Genomic DNA, 16,298 nt, shown 5'->3' on the forward strand with positions numbered 1-16,298 from the left:
CTAGTGTGTTCACATTTTATGAAATCATTGGGTTTTTTACTTGCTCACTCGGGTAGATGGGCAACTTGTTATTCACTCGGCCACCTCCTGTCCAGTTCACTTGGTGGGCAGTCCTCCCGTCTCGGTTTTCACTCTTGATTATAAAGGACGAGTTAGCTGTATGAGTCCTTCCAGCCCAGCTGGCCGAACAAACTGAGCCCCCCCTCCCCCCGGCAGTGACTGTGTGATCCTGGGAAGTAGACTCCTCTCACTCTCACAACTTGTTTGATTTGGGCGTAAGGACGAGCTGACAAGACCTGGAAACATGGCTGTTACGGGCTGTACGAAATGCATTAAATATATGTTATTCTTCTTTAATTTTATTTTCTGGGTGAGTCGACCATATTTTTTGTTCTCCTTTTAGTTCTAAATTTATTTGAGTAACGTAGACTTCCTCTGCTTCTTCTTCTGTTGTTTCTCTCGTTTTCTGTTTAACTGATTTAACAGCTGCATTTTTACACATCTGTGAAGACCATATAATTTCGAAAAGATAAGCACAGAGGAGTTTCCCTACTGAACTGCTCTACAAATTAAGCTGCTCCCTCTTAGGGAGAAGGGCAGCATCCATCCATCCACACAGGCACAGCGCACAAACTCTTGGCAGGAGCTAAAAATGCTCTCCCAACCTTCATCAACTTCTTTTCAGCCTGACTGAGCAAACGGGGAAAAGTGAGTGAAAGAGCCGGGAGGTAAAAGCCCTCCAGGCTGGCTGGTGTCTCTTCCCCCCCTCCCAGTCTTTTTTACCGGAATTGTACTCTTTTTTTTGCCTCTGCCTGTCACTCATCATCTGTACTTCAGGTCCACCGTTGATTTAACTAGTGCTCACCTTAACTGTGAACTCCAGACAAAAAAAAAAAAAAAAGATTTCAGTTTAAAAAGAGACTGAAAAACTTTTAGGTGATGGGAATAGGTGTTTCCCTCCGACTGTTTCCTTTTCCTAGAGTAATTCCCAAATTCCTTAATTCCTAAACATAGTGCTCAGACTGCACTGTGTGAAATTTCACATCTAAATGATCATTTTAGTACATTCACCCTGTAAACTGAGCTCTTCTCAAGGCAGTCCCTTTTTTCCTTGCTTCAGTAATATGGGACAAGCCGCAGTAGTTAAACAGCCTAATGTGGGTACATCAGTACATCACTGCAAACTATAGATATACATTTTAAGTGCAGAATCGACCATTTGCGTGGGGTGTTTTTAGATTTCCATTTGGTTTGCCTGTTTAAAGTGTGTTTTTGTTTTTAGGACGAACAGAATGCCCATATCCTGGACATGCTGCGCTTGATTGAGTGTTTCCTCTGCTGGCCTCACTGTCATTGTAAAAGCGCTAAGCCCCTTCTTCCTCATTTTGCTATTTTCACGCTGAGGATTCCGTTTCCTGTTTGCTGAGAACAATGGATTTCAGCCATGGCCAAAAAAAACAAAAAAGAAATGAAAAGAAAAGTGCAGATATAAACACGGGCATGTGAACAATAACAGGAGCTACATGCACTTTAGCTGTTCTATGATGACACTTGTCAATATACTTTTGCTTCATCAGATACATAATTTAGAAGAGAGATCAGGGAGTTGAAGTTGAGTCGATTTTAAACAATGCTGCGTGGACATGTCTGTGTCGTGGGTCACTGAGGTGTCAGGATGTCCTTTCTTTTCTTAAATGACAGGGGGACAGGTCACACACACACACACACACACACAGAGATATTAGCAGAAAGGCTTTGGTGTGGATTTGATCTCCCGAAAGTCAGGTTTCATGTTGTCTTAGATGTCACGGTGCTGTCACATGTAAAACATGCTGATGGGTCTTTTCTAAAAAGTCTTTAAAATTTAAAAACTACAGGATGATTTTAATATTCATGCTTCCTTTTCACTTTCATTTCAGACACTTAGGTGGGTCTGATCCTCATAAAGGATTCATCAAAGTGACCAAAAAATATGAAACAAAACAATTAAAAACCTTTTTTTGTTTCTTTCTGGGACAGCTGGCCGGAGGTGTGATCTTAGGAGTGGCTCTGTGGCTACGCCACGACAGTCAGACCAGCAACCTCCTCATTCTTCAGTTTGATGATCAGCAGGCACCGGGCACCTTCTATATCAGTGAGTATACACCAATAATTTGAATAATAGTGAACTGGTCCTCAGGACTGTGTGTAGTGGGGCAAGGAGAGCTGCTAGAGGAGAGGTGTGGACAACCAGGAGAAAATGTGAAAAAAAAAGAAAAGTATGTGTAATTATGTTTTTAAAGGGGAAGAAATTAAAAAAATGTGAACTTTATTGTTAAGGAGTATTAAAAAAAAATTGGGCAGGTGTTGGGGATTAATTTTTTTTGGGTGGGACCAGAAAACATTTGCGAGCCACCAACTGTCCTGAAATACACCCCTCCCTAACACACACAGAGCTCATGGAAATCATAGTTTTGAGTTGGTCTTCAAAACTTTTACCACAAGTAGACTATTCTTAGACCAGTTTTGAGGTGGCTTTAACACCACAGGGAGATTGTGCCCAGATTTAATGTTGGGAAAGCTGTTAATATTTTATGTTTCAAAGCTAAATATTCACAGAGTGAAGTGGCCTCATTTTGGCATCTACGGATTCTTACATTATAGCTCATACCACCCTCTCATTCAGAGTCAGGTTTCTATTTTAAGGATACTTTACTTCATATTTGTTGTTCTTTTATCCAGCTCCTGTAAGGTGAGGAGTCCCTAAGGAAACTGCTCTGCCCTCGTTTTTCATCCTTATCATGATGGAAAGTTTACATTTAACAAAGTGATCAAATTTAACTCACGTGCTTCATGGTGAGCTGTGAGTGACATCCAGTTATTTTGGAAATAGTAGGCGTGACATGACCTCTAAGAAGACCAGGAAACAGGACTTGCGTACATCCGCAGCATGAATTAAAAGCGGCAGGGCCAGGAGCTACACCTCAGTCCACATGCTGTAAGGCACATGCAGGAGAACATCTCTGATTCAGTTTATGGAAAAAGTCCCAGCCTTGATGTTCTTTCAAGAGAGAGGCCAGATGCTTCAGACAGATGTTTAAACACATGCTGGCTTTGAGAAAGTGGTCTAAGAGCGCAGCTGAAGCGATCATGAGCCTTCTGTTGTTCACACTTTAAAGTATTTGATCCTCAGGAAAATTCAGGAGTTCTGCACTACTGAACCGCAGCTCCATCTCTGTAACTGCACATGTTTTGCATTTTTTAACCTTTGTGTTGTATCATGCCCACGACATGAACTAAGGTTATGGGTTGCAAGCACGTCTCCTTCACTGCCCTCAGAAGTCCTAAGGTTGGCCATGAAACCTACAATACATGATACAATTTAAAAATGTCAACGGTCCGTGATCTTGGTTTGTTGTGGTGGTGAACTCTAGTGAGCCCATTAATTTACATTTGGGCCCCTGCTGCACTCCCATACTTACTCCTCAGTAAGTATACGGAGCAAAGGCGGGCCGTGCTTTTTATAGAGGCGAGACACACTCGTGATTTTAAAGGCAGGGCAGCAAGTGGGGCCCACCCAGGCAAGATCAAGAGACTGCTTCTTCTTTTTTCCTCCCCTGTCCCTTAGACATACGCCCTTACATAATTCAAAAAAACCTTGTACATCTGCACATTATCCCTCAAATTAGAGTTTGGAATGGATGTTTTTAGCATGCTGGCACACCAAAGTGGTATTTATGTAAGACTGAAAATACACACCATCCTGCCTCTTCACCAGAGCTTGAACCCATTACTTGTGGCAGCTGACAGTAGTCTGGTCTGGGTAGTGTTACAACTCCTCGTACTGTACATTTCTACAAAACATGCTTAATGAGGCTCTTAGAAGCAGATAAGAATTAATTCCCCCTCTCATGTCTGTATGTAAATATGAGATTACAGCCAGGACTGGAAAACAAGGGATAAAAGCATATAAGGCTAGCCAAGAGCTGACTAAACCCAGAAGGTTTACACAATGTTGTGAACTCTAAAAGTGCCAGCTGTCTTTATACATGCCCCCATGTTCGGCTTCATAATAAATCACCATATTTGACAGTACAATTACAATGAGAGAGGAGCCAACCAATTAGACCACTATTTTCAGTGGCAGGAAGTAGATACATTTCCTTGTATTTTTAACTGCACTATTCTCACCTCTGTAGCCCAGTGATTCAAACCCCCAAACTGCCCCTGATATATCAGCATGCTGTATAAAGCTCTTTGGGTGGTCCACTTTTTCATTTTAAATTGGATCTGTTATGTTCATTTGCAACTCCCCCTTTTCTTGGACTTTTTAGAGTAGCTTGCGTGATTTCAATGTTCATAATAATCCTTATTTATCTTACACTTAGGTCCTGATGCAGGCTTTCGGTTCAACCTCTGATTCAAACAAGCCACTTCGGTTAGAAAAATGGGAAAAGTCCTTGTGTGTCTCTTTTGTCTGCCCTTTTTGTTTTAAAGTCGTTGAAATAACAAGAGAAAAGCCAAATAGATCTTTTTTTAAACAACTAACCCTCCTCACATAATTTCTCCACTGACATGCTGTATAACAGGCTTCGTCTCCGTTGTCTTGCTCCTGACTTTTCCCTTTTTAAATACTGGATGAGACGAGCAAGTGGGGCTTTTAGCTGGCGCCCACCCCACCACCACCACTTGGGGAGATTACACTCTGAGACAAGAAATAAATGAACTACCCCGGGGGTTTAAAATCGCCTGTCTCCCTTAAAGTCTCAATAGCCTTCAAGCTTCAAAAGGTGTTGTCATAGTAATGGAAGGCAGTGGAAATAATGCCTGCTTTGCCGCATTGCCGGGTTACTGGCCCTGGTAGCCGTTTCACAGCGCGACAAAAGAGAACGAAAAAGGAGGGGTAGTGAGTCGACACAGAGAGAGCGCAGATCTAAGGATGGGAGATAGTTCTGCGTGATAAATGAGGTACAGTGTGAGGCGTTGGAGACCTGCAGATGCAACAGAGTCGGAGTCACTTACTGTCTGTCCCCTTTTTAGACTGCTCCGCATTAGAGGATCGGTGTGCTTTGTTTTTTTATGCACACAAGAATAGAAAAGCCAGAAACAGACTGTTCCCGAACCATTTCCCACTAAAAGCACCGCTAGAAGACCCCCTTCACATCTTATGTAAAAGTAGCGGTACACTGCACGCTGCTAGTTTAGTCCAGCAGCTCTAACTTTAGCAGCTGCCCTCTGAAGTTTGTAAATGTAGGATAGAAAGGGCTGTGACTGATTTTCATATTCCTAGTTTGAATTTTTTCCCTTTATATGGAGTCTTTTATGCTTTGTGAATTACATAGTTGAAGATATCGTTTCACTCCCCTCTAACATGGTTCAGGAGTCTAGTCTTTGGACATCATCTCGTAATATGAGATCTTCTGTACTCTTGGGGATTTAAAAGGTGAGATTACTTTGGGTACTTTGGGAAGTACTGGTGTAATATTAGGTGGTGCGGTGGTTAGTTCTGCCACCTTACAGCAAGAAAGTCATGGGAGTGAATCCAGGCTGGAACTTTTCTGCATGTGCCTTCCCACAGTCCAAACACATGCCTGTCTCTGTGTTAACACTGCAACATACTGGCAACCTGCCCAGGGCCTAACCCCACCGCTCACCCTGTGAGAGCTGGGATAGGCTCTCTGAATAAAATAAGTGAAAGAAAATGAATGAATGGTTTAGTATCATGAGAATTTCTTGCTTATTGTGCCTACAATGTTGTATTATCCAATATCATGTTCTGAAATCTAAACCCGAGCTACAGAAGAAATAAGAAAACTATAAAATAGCAGAAAATCTCTAAAAGGATTCTTAAAGTTATAGCTCGTTGGATGGATATCATGAGATTATTATCAAACAAATTGCAGTTTGTCAGGAATGTTATATCTTCTAGCTTTTTATTCATGCTGATAATTTGTTTTCATTAAGATTTTTTTTGTGTGTTTGAGCGGTGTCCACCCGCACCCTTCTCGTGATGCCTCTGGAGAAAACTGATAGCAGTTATCCTTTTTTTGTATGTGTGTTTCTTTTGCGTGGGCAAATTTCCTGGTGTAACACAAATATGCTGCCATTTAATAGGAGATCTCCACAAAAGTGGTAGAAAGCGAGTACGCACAGTGCTTACAGCACAGCTTTCATGCTGGGTGTAGTTGAATGCAACGCCTGCTAGGAGACAACTCCACATGACTGATGCTGCACATGAAATTTTTTCCTACAACGCAAATGCTGAATCTATAAAACACAGTCAATTTCCTTTAGAGACTCTAACAGTAAATAAAGCAATTACACTTGGCTTCATGTGAGGCAACCGACGTCAAATTACTGGTTTCATATTATCACCAATAAGTAAAGCAACTCATGTATACAAGAGAAGAGATTAGAGGGCACAGTAATTCTGAAGGAGACTTTATTGCATTTCAAGTAAATTTACTTTTTATATAATCCTACACCGATAATGCAAAACAGATTTTTAGCACCCACACATTGTTTTTTCCTTTAAGCTGCAGAAAACACAAACTGGGCCTCTGCTGTAACTGGAGCTTTATTACCATCCATTGACTTTCTGCTAGTGTGGAGTGCCTCCATTATGGCTATGTGCCATTTACATTTAAAATATATATTTTTACACATAATGCCAGTTTAAATTGCAAATAAAAAAAATGTGTGTACATTTGTGGGTGGGTGTCAGTGAGTGTCTGTCCTTCTGTTTCCTGGGGAAGTATAATGGTCCAGGTCAGAGGTCAGTACAGAGGGGGGTTGAGGGTGTCTCAAGGGAATTTCCTCCCCTAAGGAAAGCACGCAGTCATCTCTGCCTCTCTTAGTCAGGATCTGGAATCTTACCTTCAGGATGTCAACAGTTTAATTCCACAGAGTCATCAGGAAGTCAAAACCCAAACAATGAGCAGTGGACTAGCGAGCAGTGGGAACTTGCAGGTCTAACACTGCTGCCCTCTAGTGGTGCTGATGATGCGCTGTCGCTATGATAAATCAAATGTCTTTAAGCCGTTGATGGACAGTTTCCTGCTCACTGTGCGTTTACAGGTGTGTACATACTGATAGCTGTGGGAGCTGTTATGATGCTTGTGGGCTTCCTTGGATGTTATGGTGCCATTCAGGAATCTCAGTGCCTTCTGGGCACAGTGAGTATACCGTTTTATCCACAAGTGACACTTTTTTTTCCAAATAAAGTATTTTAATCTTTGGAGTCACTGAAGTTAAAATAAATATCTTTGATTTGTAGTTCTTCTTCTTTTTGGTGATCCTATTTGCCTGTGAAGTGGCTGCAGCAATCTGGGGTTTCATGAACAGGGACACTGTAAGCACACACACACACACACACACACACACACAGTCACGGTTCACAGCATGTTTGATGTCTGCGTTGATGTTCCTTCTCTGCACCTCTAGTGAATCGTCTCTGTTTGTTGCTGTGTCTTTTAAACACCCCATCCCCACTCCTGATTATTCACAGATCTCCAAAGAACTGATCAATTTCTACGACTCTGCGTACATCAAGGCTATGGATGTGTCTGGGTCTGCCAGTAAAGACAGCGCCATCAAGGTGTTGGATGTCTTCCACAAAACGGTACGAAATGATGGGGGGAAAAAATCATCACTTTCTTTTTTTTTTTGGCCCTGCTGCTTTGTTTCTGAAATGACAGGGTACAGAAATATTGTTGACTTCATGTTCCTGTGTTTTCTTTCTTGTTCAGCTCGACTGCTGCGGTAAAGGAGACGACACGGCTCTCTTTTTACAACTTGCCACCACCTTATGTCCTACAAAGTCTCCAGAGGATTTTCAGTTGAGATCTCAGGTACGCACAAATCTTTTGTTGTCTTCCCACTCCTTTTCAATATGTAACTAAAAACAGGTGAAACAATATTGAAATGTATTAGCTTTATTTTGTAAAGCATTTTTTTTCTTCTTTTCTTTGCTTAATGAACTTTGTATATTGTTTCCATGATCGAAATAAATTAACACACAAACAAGTATTAGTAGTAATAATACTACTAACAACATTAATACCAATGTAAGCTTGTTTATTATATTTTTGTAATATTAAAAAAAATCACTGTAAAGTATTACTAAGGAACTGGGTTGCTACATGTCCCAAATGTAATATGTTCAAGTACATTTAAAATACATTTAGTCCCGTGAAGGCCACAGCAAATGAATCACATGTGTGCTCACATCATTCAGTAATTCCTTACTCATCATGGACTGTCACTCTGGAGAGACCACTCCCTTTAGGATTTGTCTTAATTTGCAGTGATATCTCCCTAAGGGACAGCTGGACTGAAACCAAGCAAGTGTTGCAGAGCTGATTAGCTCTCATTACTATGTAGGATTCACGTTTTTTTTCCTGTAGTTTTGTAGATTTGCAGGTATTTTGTTGGTTTTTCAGTGACTGCAGTGCGGTCGCATTAGACAGAAAATGTTAATGTTAAGAAATTTCAGGTATAACAAGTTTGCAATATTCTTAAGACACCTCTCAGGCTCAAGGAACAAATCAGTGTTATTGCTACACATAACAGACAACTTAGCAAAGAATCAATATTGAATTGCCTCTTTAGCCACTGTTGCTGTCAGTCTGTCATAAAAACACAAAGTTGTTCCCATTTCTTTCGTTAAATTTACAAAAAACACAGTTTGACAGGCATAAAGTTGCACTTTTGCACCAACATGGTGACTTAAAAAAATGTTTGTTAAAAACTTAGCATATTTCAGCACTGTGTGCTGTGTGTGTCCTTAAAGATTTGAGGAGAGTGAACAATTGGAGAACAAAAGAAGTGACAGGCCTAGAAAAGTTTGTTTATCTATAGCAGATAAACAGTATCTGAGCCACGACCTTAAGAAACAGGAAAAAACATTCAGCAAAGACTAGATGCATCTGGCTCTTCAGTTGACCCATGCACTGTTCCCTGAATCGTCATCAGAGATGGTCTGAGTGGAAGAATGGCTGTCAAGAGGCCATTCTTAGCCAATTATTCCTGTTTTCCCTAAGGAAGTGAAAGAGCGAGCAAAGGCTGAGGTATGCCAAAATACACACAAACTGGACTGGAAATCAGTAGCAACAGGTCAAATGAAGTGATGAATGAAAACATTTGAAACCTTGGGTTAAAATCAGCGTCAGTGAGTGTCTACAACCAATCGATAAAACACAGTGGAGGCATCATTTCAGTTAGTGGTGTTGGAAATCTTGAATTGCTGAAATTCCGAACACAGAAAAGTAGAATCAGACTTTAATATCGTATGAAAAACGTCTGATTGGCAAGGGCTTCATTTTTCAGCATGGCAATGATCCCATACACAGTGCCGGTGCAGTGAAAGCATACACAGATGCACGAATAGAAAAACACAGTAAAATAAGGCTAAAATGTCAGATTTTTATTCTTTGACAATTACTTGTCATCGTGATTTTAAAAAGAGTTTGGGGATTCTGACATGACACATGCAAGGATACACCTCATCATATTTAGTAAATGACCAAACTTGGTGATACCATTAACAATGACTTGTATCCTCTTATAACTGTTAATATGAACATTGCTTTCAGAAATCATTTAATTCACCATTCAGAAAACTGATCAGAACAAGCGGATATTCTCCACCTTGTTTTGACTGCAGGCTCTGCTCTCAGTTATTAGTGAGCCGTAACAGTATGTGTGCAGAGTGAAGGGCATTCTCATTCATTACTGTGGCGTGGTCAGCATTCCTTATTTTCCCTCTTTCTCCCTGTCAGAGCTGTCATTATAAACTGATCGAGCTCTTCTCTGAGAAGCTCTACGTCATCGGTCTGGCCGCCTTGGTCGTTGCTGTCATCATGGTGGGTATTAGATTGAAAATGCATTTGTCTAAATCTCTGCTTTCATCAGCTGTGATAACATTGCAGGTACTGGAATACTCCCTTTGAATTAAACTGCTTTCATCTTTCACATTTAGATCTTTGAGATGATCTTCACCATGGTGCTCTGCTGCGGGATCCGCAATAGCCCCGGAGTATACTAGCAGTGCAACGGGCAGCAAGAGCCGCACCATCCTGTATTGGAATCATTTTGTTGTGTGTTTCTGTGCATCGGCTCCACTTCTTCATGCTTAAGTCAAAAGATGGATATTTCTGCATTTGTTTTATTTTCTAGAGAATTGAAAGCTGTTTTTAAGATCTGTCTTCACTAACTATTTAGACAGTATCGTAGTTTCTAGCAGTGAGATTTTCCTTATTTATCATGGAAAATGTCTTCATTATAAATCTTTTATACATACAATTTGTTGTGAAATATTTATCTGTCAGTCATTAATTCTGTTTTTACAGATGTATAAATTGTACATATACTTCTCATATGTTCATGACAGGAGTTAGTGTATTCCCTGATTGATTGTTGCATCTTGCTTCAGTGTGATAGTAATTTAAGTGGCAGGCTTTCAATAGTTGAAGGAAATATTCTGTTTTGCTCAAATAGCAAAAAAAGAATCGACGAGTATGTTTTCAGTCCGCTGTGTGTTTCTTCCTACTTGAACTTGCTAAACACCTTTCTTTAAAAAAAATAGGATAAAACATCAATATCTTCGCTCATAACCGGTTTTAATAACTGTAATAAATTATGCTAACTCTCTTGTACCATTGATTCGTCTTCATCTTTGTCTTTTATTCTTTTCTTTTTTCGTTTTTGACTACTCCCTTTAGGTGTTGTCACAGAGGATTAACTTTCTTATTCACATATTTGACTTGGCAAAGATTTATGGCTTACCTGACGCGATCCTCCTCACTTACCCAGGCTCGGGCTGGCAGTGGGAGTGCACTGGCTTTTGGCCCTCAGGGGCTTGCTTTCTTGCATCATTGCTTGTGATCTATAGGTTGAAGTGCTTTCTTATGTCTTGGGGATTTTCTCACATTGCTTCCCATTAGTTAAATTAAAAACAAAAATAACAACATTTAACAAAAGAGAAACACATCTGTCGTTTCTGTCTTTTGTTCTATCTCCCTCCCGTCACGCCCAACCGGTCATGGCAGATAGCTGCCACTCCGTGTGACTGGTTGTGCTAATCTCAGTGATAGCACGCACTTCCAAAATAGTTTCTATGAGCAAGTCTCATAAAAGATGTAGTATTTAAGTCACTTTAGCCTCTGGAAGCCACTTGGCAACCCAGCTCCTCCTTACTACATTGTGTCTGAATCCTTGTCGAGCTCTCCCTGACTAAGGATTTGCTAATGCTTGTGGAATAAGGAGCAAGGTCCCAGAGCAGAGCCACACTTCCAAATTTAAATCACAGCAGGTCAAAAACCATCTTCTTTTAACTAAAGTTAATCTTATTACTCTCATTTGGTAATATCTCAGTTCTTATTTCCTACCAGGCAGCCACTACATTCATCACTGCTGCATCACTGTTGGCTTCCTGTTGAATTTAGAGTACATTTTAAGATCCTGGTCTTGACATTCAGAGGCTTGCGTGGACTGGCACCACCCTACATCTCCGATCTGCTACAGCCCTATGTCCCTAGCAAGTCCCTGAGGTCATCTGATCAGGGCTCACTTGCTATAAAACAGACTAAGATGAGAATTAAGGTTGACAGAGCTTTTGCCGCTGTGGCCCTGAGACTCTGGAACTCTCTCCATCATAAATTAACAGACAATATAAAACAGGCAAAACAACTACCGAGTCCACTGTTCTTTTACCTTTTTATTATTTGTTATCTTATGTGCAGCACTTTCTGAGTATGTCTCGAAAGATGCTATATAAATAAAAATTTATTATTATTTTTATTATTAATAATTATCCAGGAGGAAAAATATGCAACTCGGACATTTTTTAAACAGTTTCCATCTTTGAGCCATGTCCAGGTTGTCCATGTGAATCCACATCTTCATAAAAACATCCAGTTTCTACACTGTGAGCTTTTCAGTATAGAACATGCCGTGCGTGAGCTCTCTGTTCAACATTAAGGAGTCCGCTCTGTTGAACCATCTCGCTCTTTAAGTTTCTTCTTGATTGCCGCCTTGTTTCAAACCTGCTCACAGGCCTGCCGTTTTTGATGCGAGTCACCACCGGGTGGCACTGTTAGCTTCTTGCTCACTCAGCACCACCCCCCACCCCCCCACCCCCACCACCACCACCACCACCCTCAGCAGCAGCAGCAGAGTCACTTCAGTTAAAAAGTGAACTGACTTGTCTTTCTGGCCCTTTGGCAGACACACCCGGTACACATGTTTGCTCTGGCTGCTTTCTCATCAGAGAACGCAGCATTTGTGCTCATCTCACATGTTTTTAAACCTACATTTTGCTGGTTGACAATCTCTGGCATGTTGTTCTTTGATTTCTGTTATCATATCATCGTGTGTTGTTATGTGCAAGCCCACACATTTGGCCTGACTTTGGTCTGTTGCTTGAGGGCGTGTACTTTGGTTCCAAGTTGAAAGAAAAACCAATGCAATAATATTTAGATAACCGCGCGTTACAGTCAGAGTGGAGGATACAATATGTGGAAGCTGCATTTCCTGTTAAAAAAAATAAAAAATCAAACTTTGATCTCATTAATGATCTTGTGGCTGATTGAAAACTGCTTCCTGACGTTTGCACCCAAAATTTCATGGAAAGCCAGAGGAGTGGAAGCTGTGACAGAAGCACAGCAATGCCCATGGGTTTGCTCTGGGATGTTCAGTTACCACACATGGGTGTAATCAGCGGCCATTATTCACATTTTGGCTGGATGTTTGAATCAGCACTGAGGTTTGGCAAGCAAATTAGATTAACTTTCACCTGGAGAAAAATCATCCACGCCTACAACCTTCACACCTCCTTCTTGTGTCACTCAGGTTTAAATGCTCCAGCAGACCCTGGGCTCTCTTTAAATGGACAGTTTGAGTGTGTGTGTGTGTCTTAAAGGACGTTGAAAGTTTTTACTTTTTAGTGAGGTGACCAATTATTGTCAAGGTACGGCTGAGAGGCATGATATGAACTAGAACGCTGGACTCAGGAGACGGAACATAAACTCAAAAAAGGACTTTTAATGTTGAACTCTTGAACAAAAATACAAAGTGCAGTTAAACAGGAGCAAGTACTCTGAAAACTAGGAATATCTGGGGGGGAAACAGAACAAGGAAACACCCAACCATGCAGGTTGATGCAACGAAGAACAAGGGAAGACTCAGACAATGTATGCACACGCATGCCAGCTAATGAGGAGATAGGAAATAGGTGGGAGGACAGTTGAAGCTAATCATGAAAATTAGATGGACACAAATGAAAGGGGAGTAACTTCCCACAAGAACAACTTCACACAGGAAGCACAGAAAGACAAAAAAACCCCCACAAAAGTGGATAAACTAAATACCACTTAACCAAGGTACACAAAGACAATTGGAAGATAAAGGTAAAATATAAACAAGACAACCCGTTATACAAAAGGAGCAAACACAACACAAATGATCCTTCAAACTAAAATGTATCATAATTCATCACAGAAACTCAAAAACCTGGGCATTTGTGACAGATCTCACAGATAAAGCTAACACTTTATAATACGGCCTGCAACCAAGGGTGTAATCCAACTTTAATTGAAAGGCAATTTTAGTGTGTTTTATTTGAAATAGATACACTAGAATAAGGGAGTAAACAAGTCAATTTTCCATAGGAAAAAATAAATAATTATACTGTAAGTAAATTTAAGTACAGCCTAATTTCCTGGTAATTTTGCAGAAAAACAATCAAACCTTTCCCCTTCATACATCAGAAGTACACTGCATGTTTTGGGACATAAGACATATTATGGAGTGTGTTAGCATGCCTTTTTATGTCTTTAATTTTTTACAGCATTCTTTTAATGTTGTTATGTTAATAATAATAATAATAATAATAAATTTTATTTAAGAAAGCGCCTTTCAAAACACTCAAAGACACTGTACACAAACACGTTACAATGTTTAGCAAATAAATACAATATTTCAAAGTAGCAGGATGGAAAAATGTATGTAGAACAGGCTAATGTGAATAGGTGAGTTTTTAGTCTGGACTTAAAAAGAGGGAGGGAAGTGATGTTCCTTATCTCAGGAGGAAGGGAGTTCCAAAGACGAGGGGCAGAGCAACAGAAAGCCCTGCGCCCCATGGTGGCTAGCCGGGGGACAGGGATGGGAAGAGAAAGAGAGGAGGAGGATCTGAGACACCGAGAAGGAATGGTGACTTGAACCAGGTCAGAGAGGTATGAAGGCGAGAGATGATGGATAGCCTTGAAGGTGTACAAAAGTATCTTGAAATTGATGCGGTATTTAAGCAGTGAAGCTGCTGCAGGGCAGGGGTGATGTGGTGCATAGAGGGGGTTCTGGTGATAATACGAGCGGCAGAGTTCTGGACACGTTGAAGCTTATGGATAGATTTTTGACTAAGACCAAAAAGAAGAGGGTTGCAGTAATCGATCCGGGAAGTGACCACACTATAATTATTTCTTTGTTTCCTGTAAAAATCAGACTTGTTACTTTTGTTTGTTTCTGGATAATAGATTATAATAGATTATTTTCTCTCTCTCTTTAGTTTGATCCTCAGCAGGTCAGCTGCAGATGAAACTGAAATCAGGTGCTTAACCGAGCCAGTTGAGAATATTGCTTGCAATGGGGCGATCGTGGCTCAAGAGTTGGAAGTTTACCTTGTAATCGGAAGGTTGTCCAAGCCCCGGCTTGGACAGTCTCGTTCGTTGTGTCCTTGGGCAAGACACTTCACCCGTTGCCTACTGGTGGTGGTCAGAGGGCCCGGTGGCGCCAGTGTTTGGCAGCCTCGCCTCTGCCAGTGCGCCCCAGGGTGGCTGTGGCTACAATGTAGCTTGCCATCACCAGTGTGTGAATGTGTGTGTGAATGGGTGGATGACTGGATGTGTAAAGTGCTTTGTGGTCCTTAGGGACTAGTAAAGCGTTATAAGCCATTTACCATTCATCTAGAAAACTCTCTAGTGGCTTTGGCACTGTAAGCTTTGATAAATTTGTGATGTCAGCTGTAATCTGGGCTTTTAGTTTTTTTAGGTTGTTTCTCTCTCAGGTTGTGATGCTGAAGTCTTCCCATGCGGACATCCTGGATCCGAAAGAGAATAATCGATCACAGTCAACCGTGTCATCAGTCAGTTTTCCTTTATCTAATATGTACATGTCAGTTTTCAGGTGGCATGGTGGGGTGATTGTTGCACTGTCAACTCACAGCAAGAAGGTTCTGGGTTAAAATTTACATCCTCCAGTTTTCTCCCACAGTCCAAAGACTTGGGGTTGGGTTAACATGTGATTCTAAATTGAGCAAAGATGTTAATGGTTATCTGTCTATCAATGTTAGCTGTGCTATAGATAAGTGACCTGTCCAGCGTGTGCCCTGGGACAGCTGTGATATTTTTTCCACTGAAGCTTTGGGTGTTTAAAAGACTATGTCTCACCTACAGGTATCACCTGTCTCACCTGTGAATAGTGATGTAAACCGACTCAAATTAAAATTGAGACATCAGTCTAGTGTCAGTTTATTCATTTCACATTAAATATGCACAGACCCTGGCAGAATTGAACTGCAGTAGCAGAGCTGTCCAAACACTTGAGGTCAAAACTTTATAATGAAGAAATAATAGATTATAATAGATTATTTTCATGGTCAATCAATAAACTGACTTTTCTTGAGTTTACAATCTTTACAAATAAAATTCACAAATGAAATAAAATTTGACCTGTAGTTTGCTCCGACCTGAAAAATACCAACAAAAGAGACGACCACAGCAGAAATGATGCAGCCATGACAACCGATATGTGCATCTTCATGTCTGAATGTCTGGTTTCTATTTTTTTTTCTATGCTTTCCTAATGTCTGGGTGTCTTCATTCTTCTAGTCATAGGTTTCAGAGATTACCACAAACAAACAGATGGTTTCTAATACATGAGGCAGCACGCAGAGCAAGGGTGTCTTGCTCTTACCATCAGCTTCTCTGACGCACACATGCACACACGCACACACGCACACGCACACACGCACTGCCCTGAGTCAGTACCCTCTATGTAGACTTCTGTCACTCAGCACCTCTGGTCTGTGCTGAGAATTCAGTGTAACAGTTGCTCCAATGCTTTAATTACTGACTGACTCATCAATAAATTGTTGCGACATCCTAAAATAAATTCTAAAAAAATTCCACTAACATCGAGCCGTAAAGCAACATAAACAGAGATATTTAAAAGCAATTCACATTACAAAACCTGCTCTGTGTTCTCGGGGAGCCTCAGAAGCAGAGGCAAAAGTTCAGTTTAATTAAAAAAAAGTCTTTCGTTTTCAT

General features: G+C 40.8%; 1 protein-coding gene across 1 annotated transcript; it reads left to right on the top strand.

The window, feature by feature from the left end:
• The first annotated feature begins 155 nt into the window (after positions 1-155).
• Positions 156-10,641, top strand: LOC120730524 (CD81 antigen-like). The gene is made up of 8 exons (XM_040026976.1): positions 156-370; positions 2,020-2,134; positions 7,057-7,154; positions 7,256-7,330; positions 7,487-7,600; positions 7,728-7,829; positions 9,759-9,842; positions 9,959-10,641. The coding sequence occupies exons 1-8, from the start codon at positions 305-307 to the stop codon at positions 10,022-10,024; spliced, it is 720 nt and encodes a 239-aa protein (XP_039882910.1). The 5' UTR covers positions 156-304; the 3' UTR covers positions 10,025-10,641.
• Positions 10,642-16,298: the final 5,657 nt, after the last annotated feature.

Source organism: Simochromis diagramma, unplaced genomic scaffold (assembly GCF_900408965.1).
Source record: "Simochromis diagramma unplaced genomic scaffold, fSimDia1.1 OVJJ01000293.1, whole genome shotgun sequence".
Taxonomy (NCBI): domain Eukaryota; kingdom Metazoa; phylum Chordata; class Actinopteri; order Cichliformes; family Cichlidae; genus Simochromis; species Simochromis diagramma.

What these genes read in the sequence shown, in the direction of transcription:
- LOC120730524 (XM_040026976.1), top strand. Translation starts at nt 305, where the DNA reads ATGGCTGTTACGGGCTGTACGAAATGCATTAAATATATGTTATTCTTC. An exon ending in GTTTCATGAACAGGGACACT is followed by an intron (nt 7,331 to 7,486) that starts GTAAGCACACAC and finishes GATTATTCACAG; the next exon opens with ATCTCCAAAGAACTGATCAA. An exon ending in ATTTTCAGTTGAGATCTCAG is followed by an intron (nt 7,830 to 9,758) that starts GTACGCACAAAT and finishes TCTCCCTGTCAG; the next exon opens with AGCTGTCATTATAAACTGAT.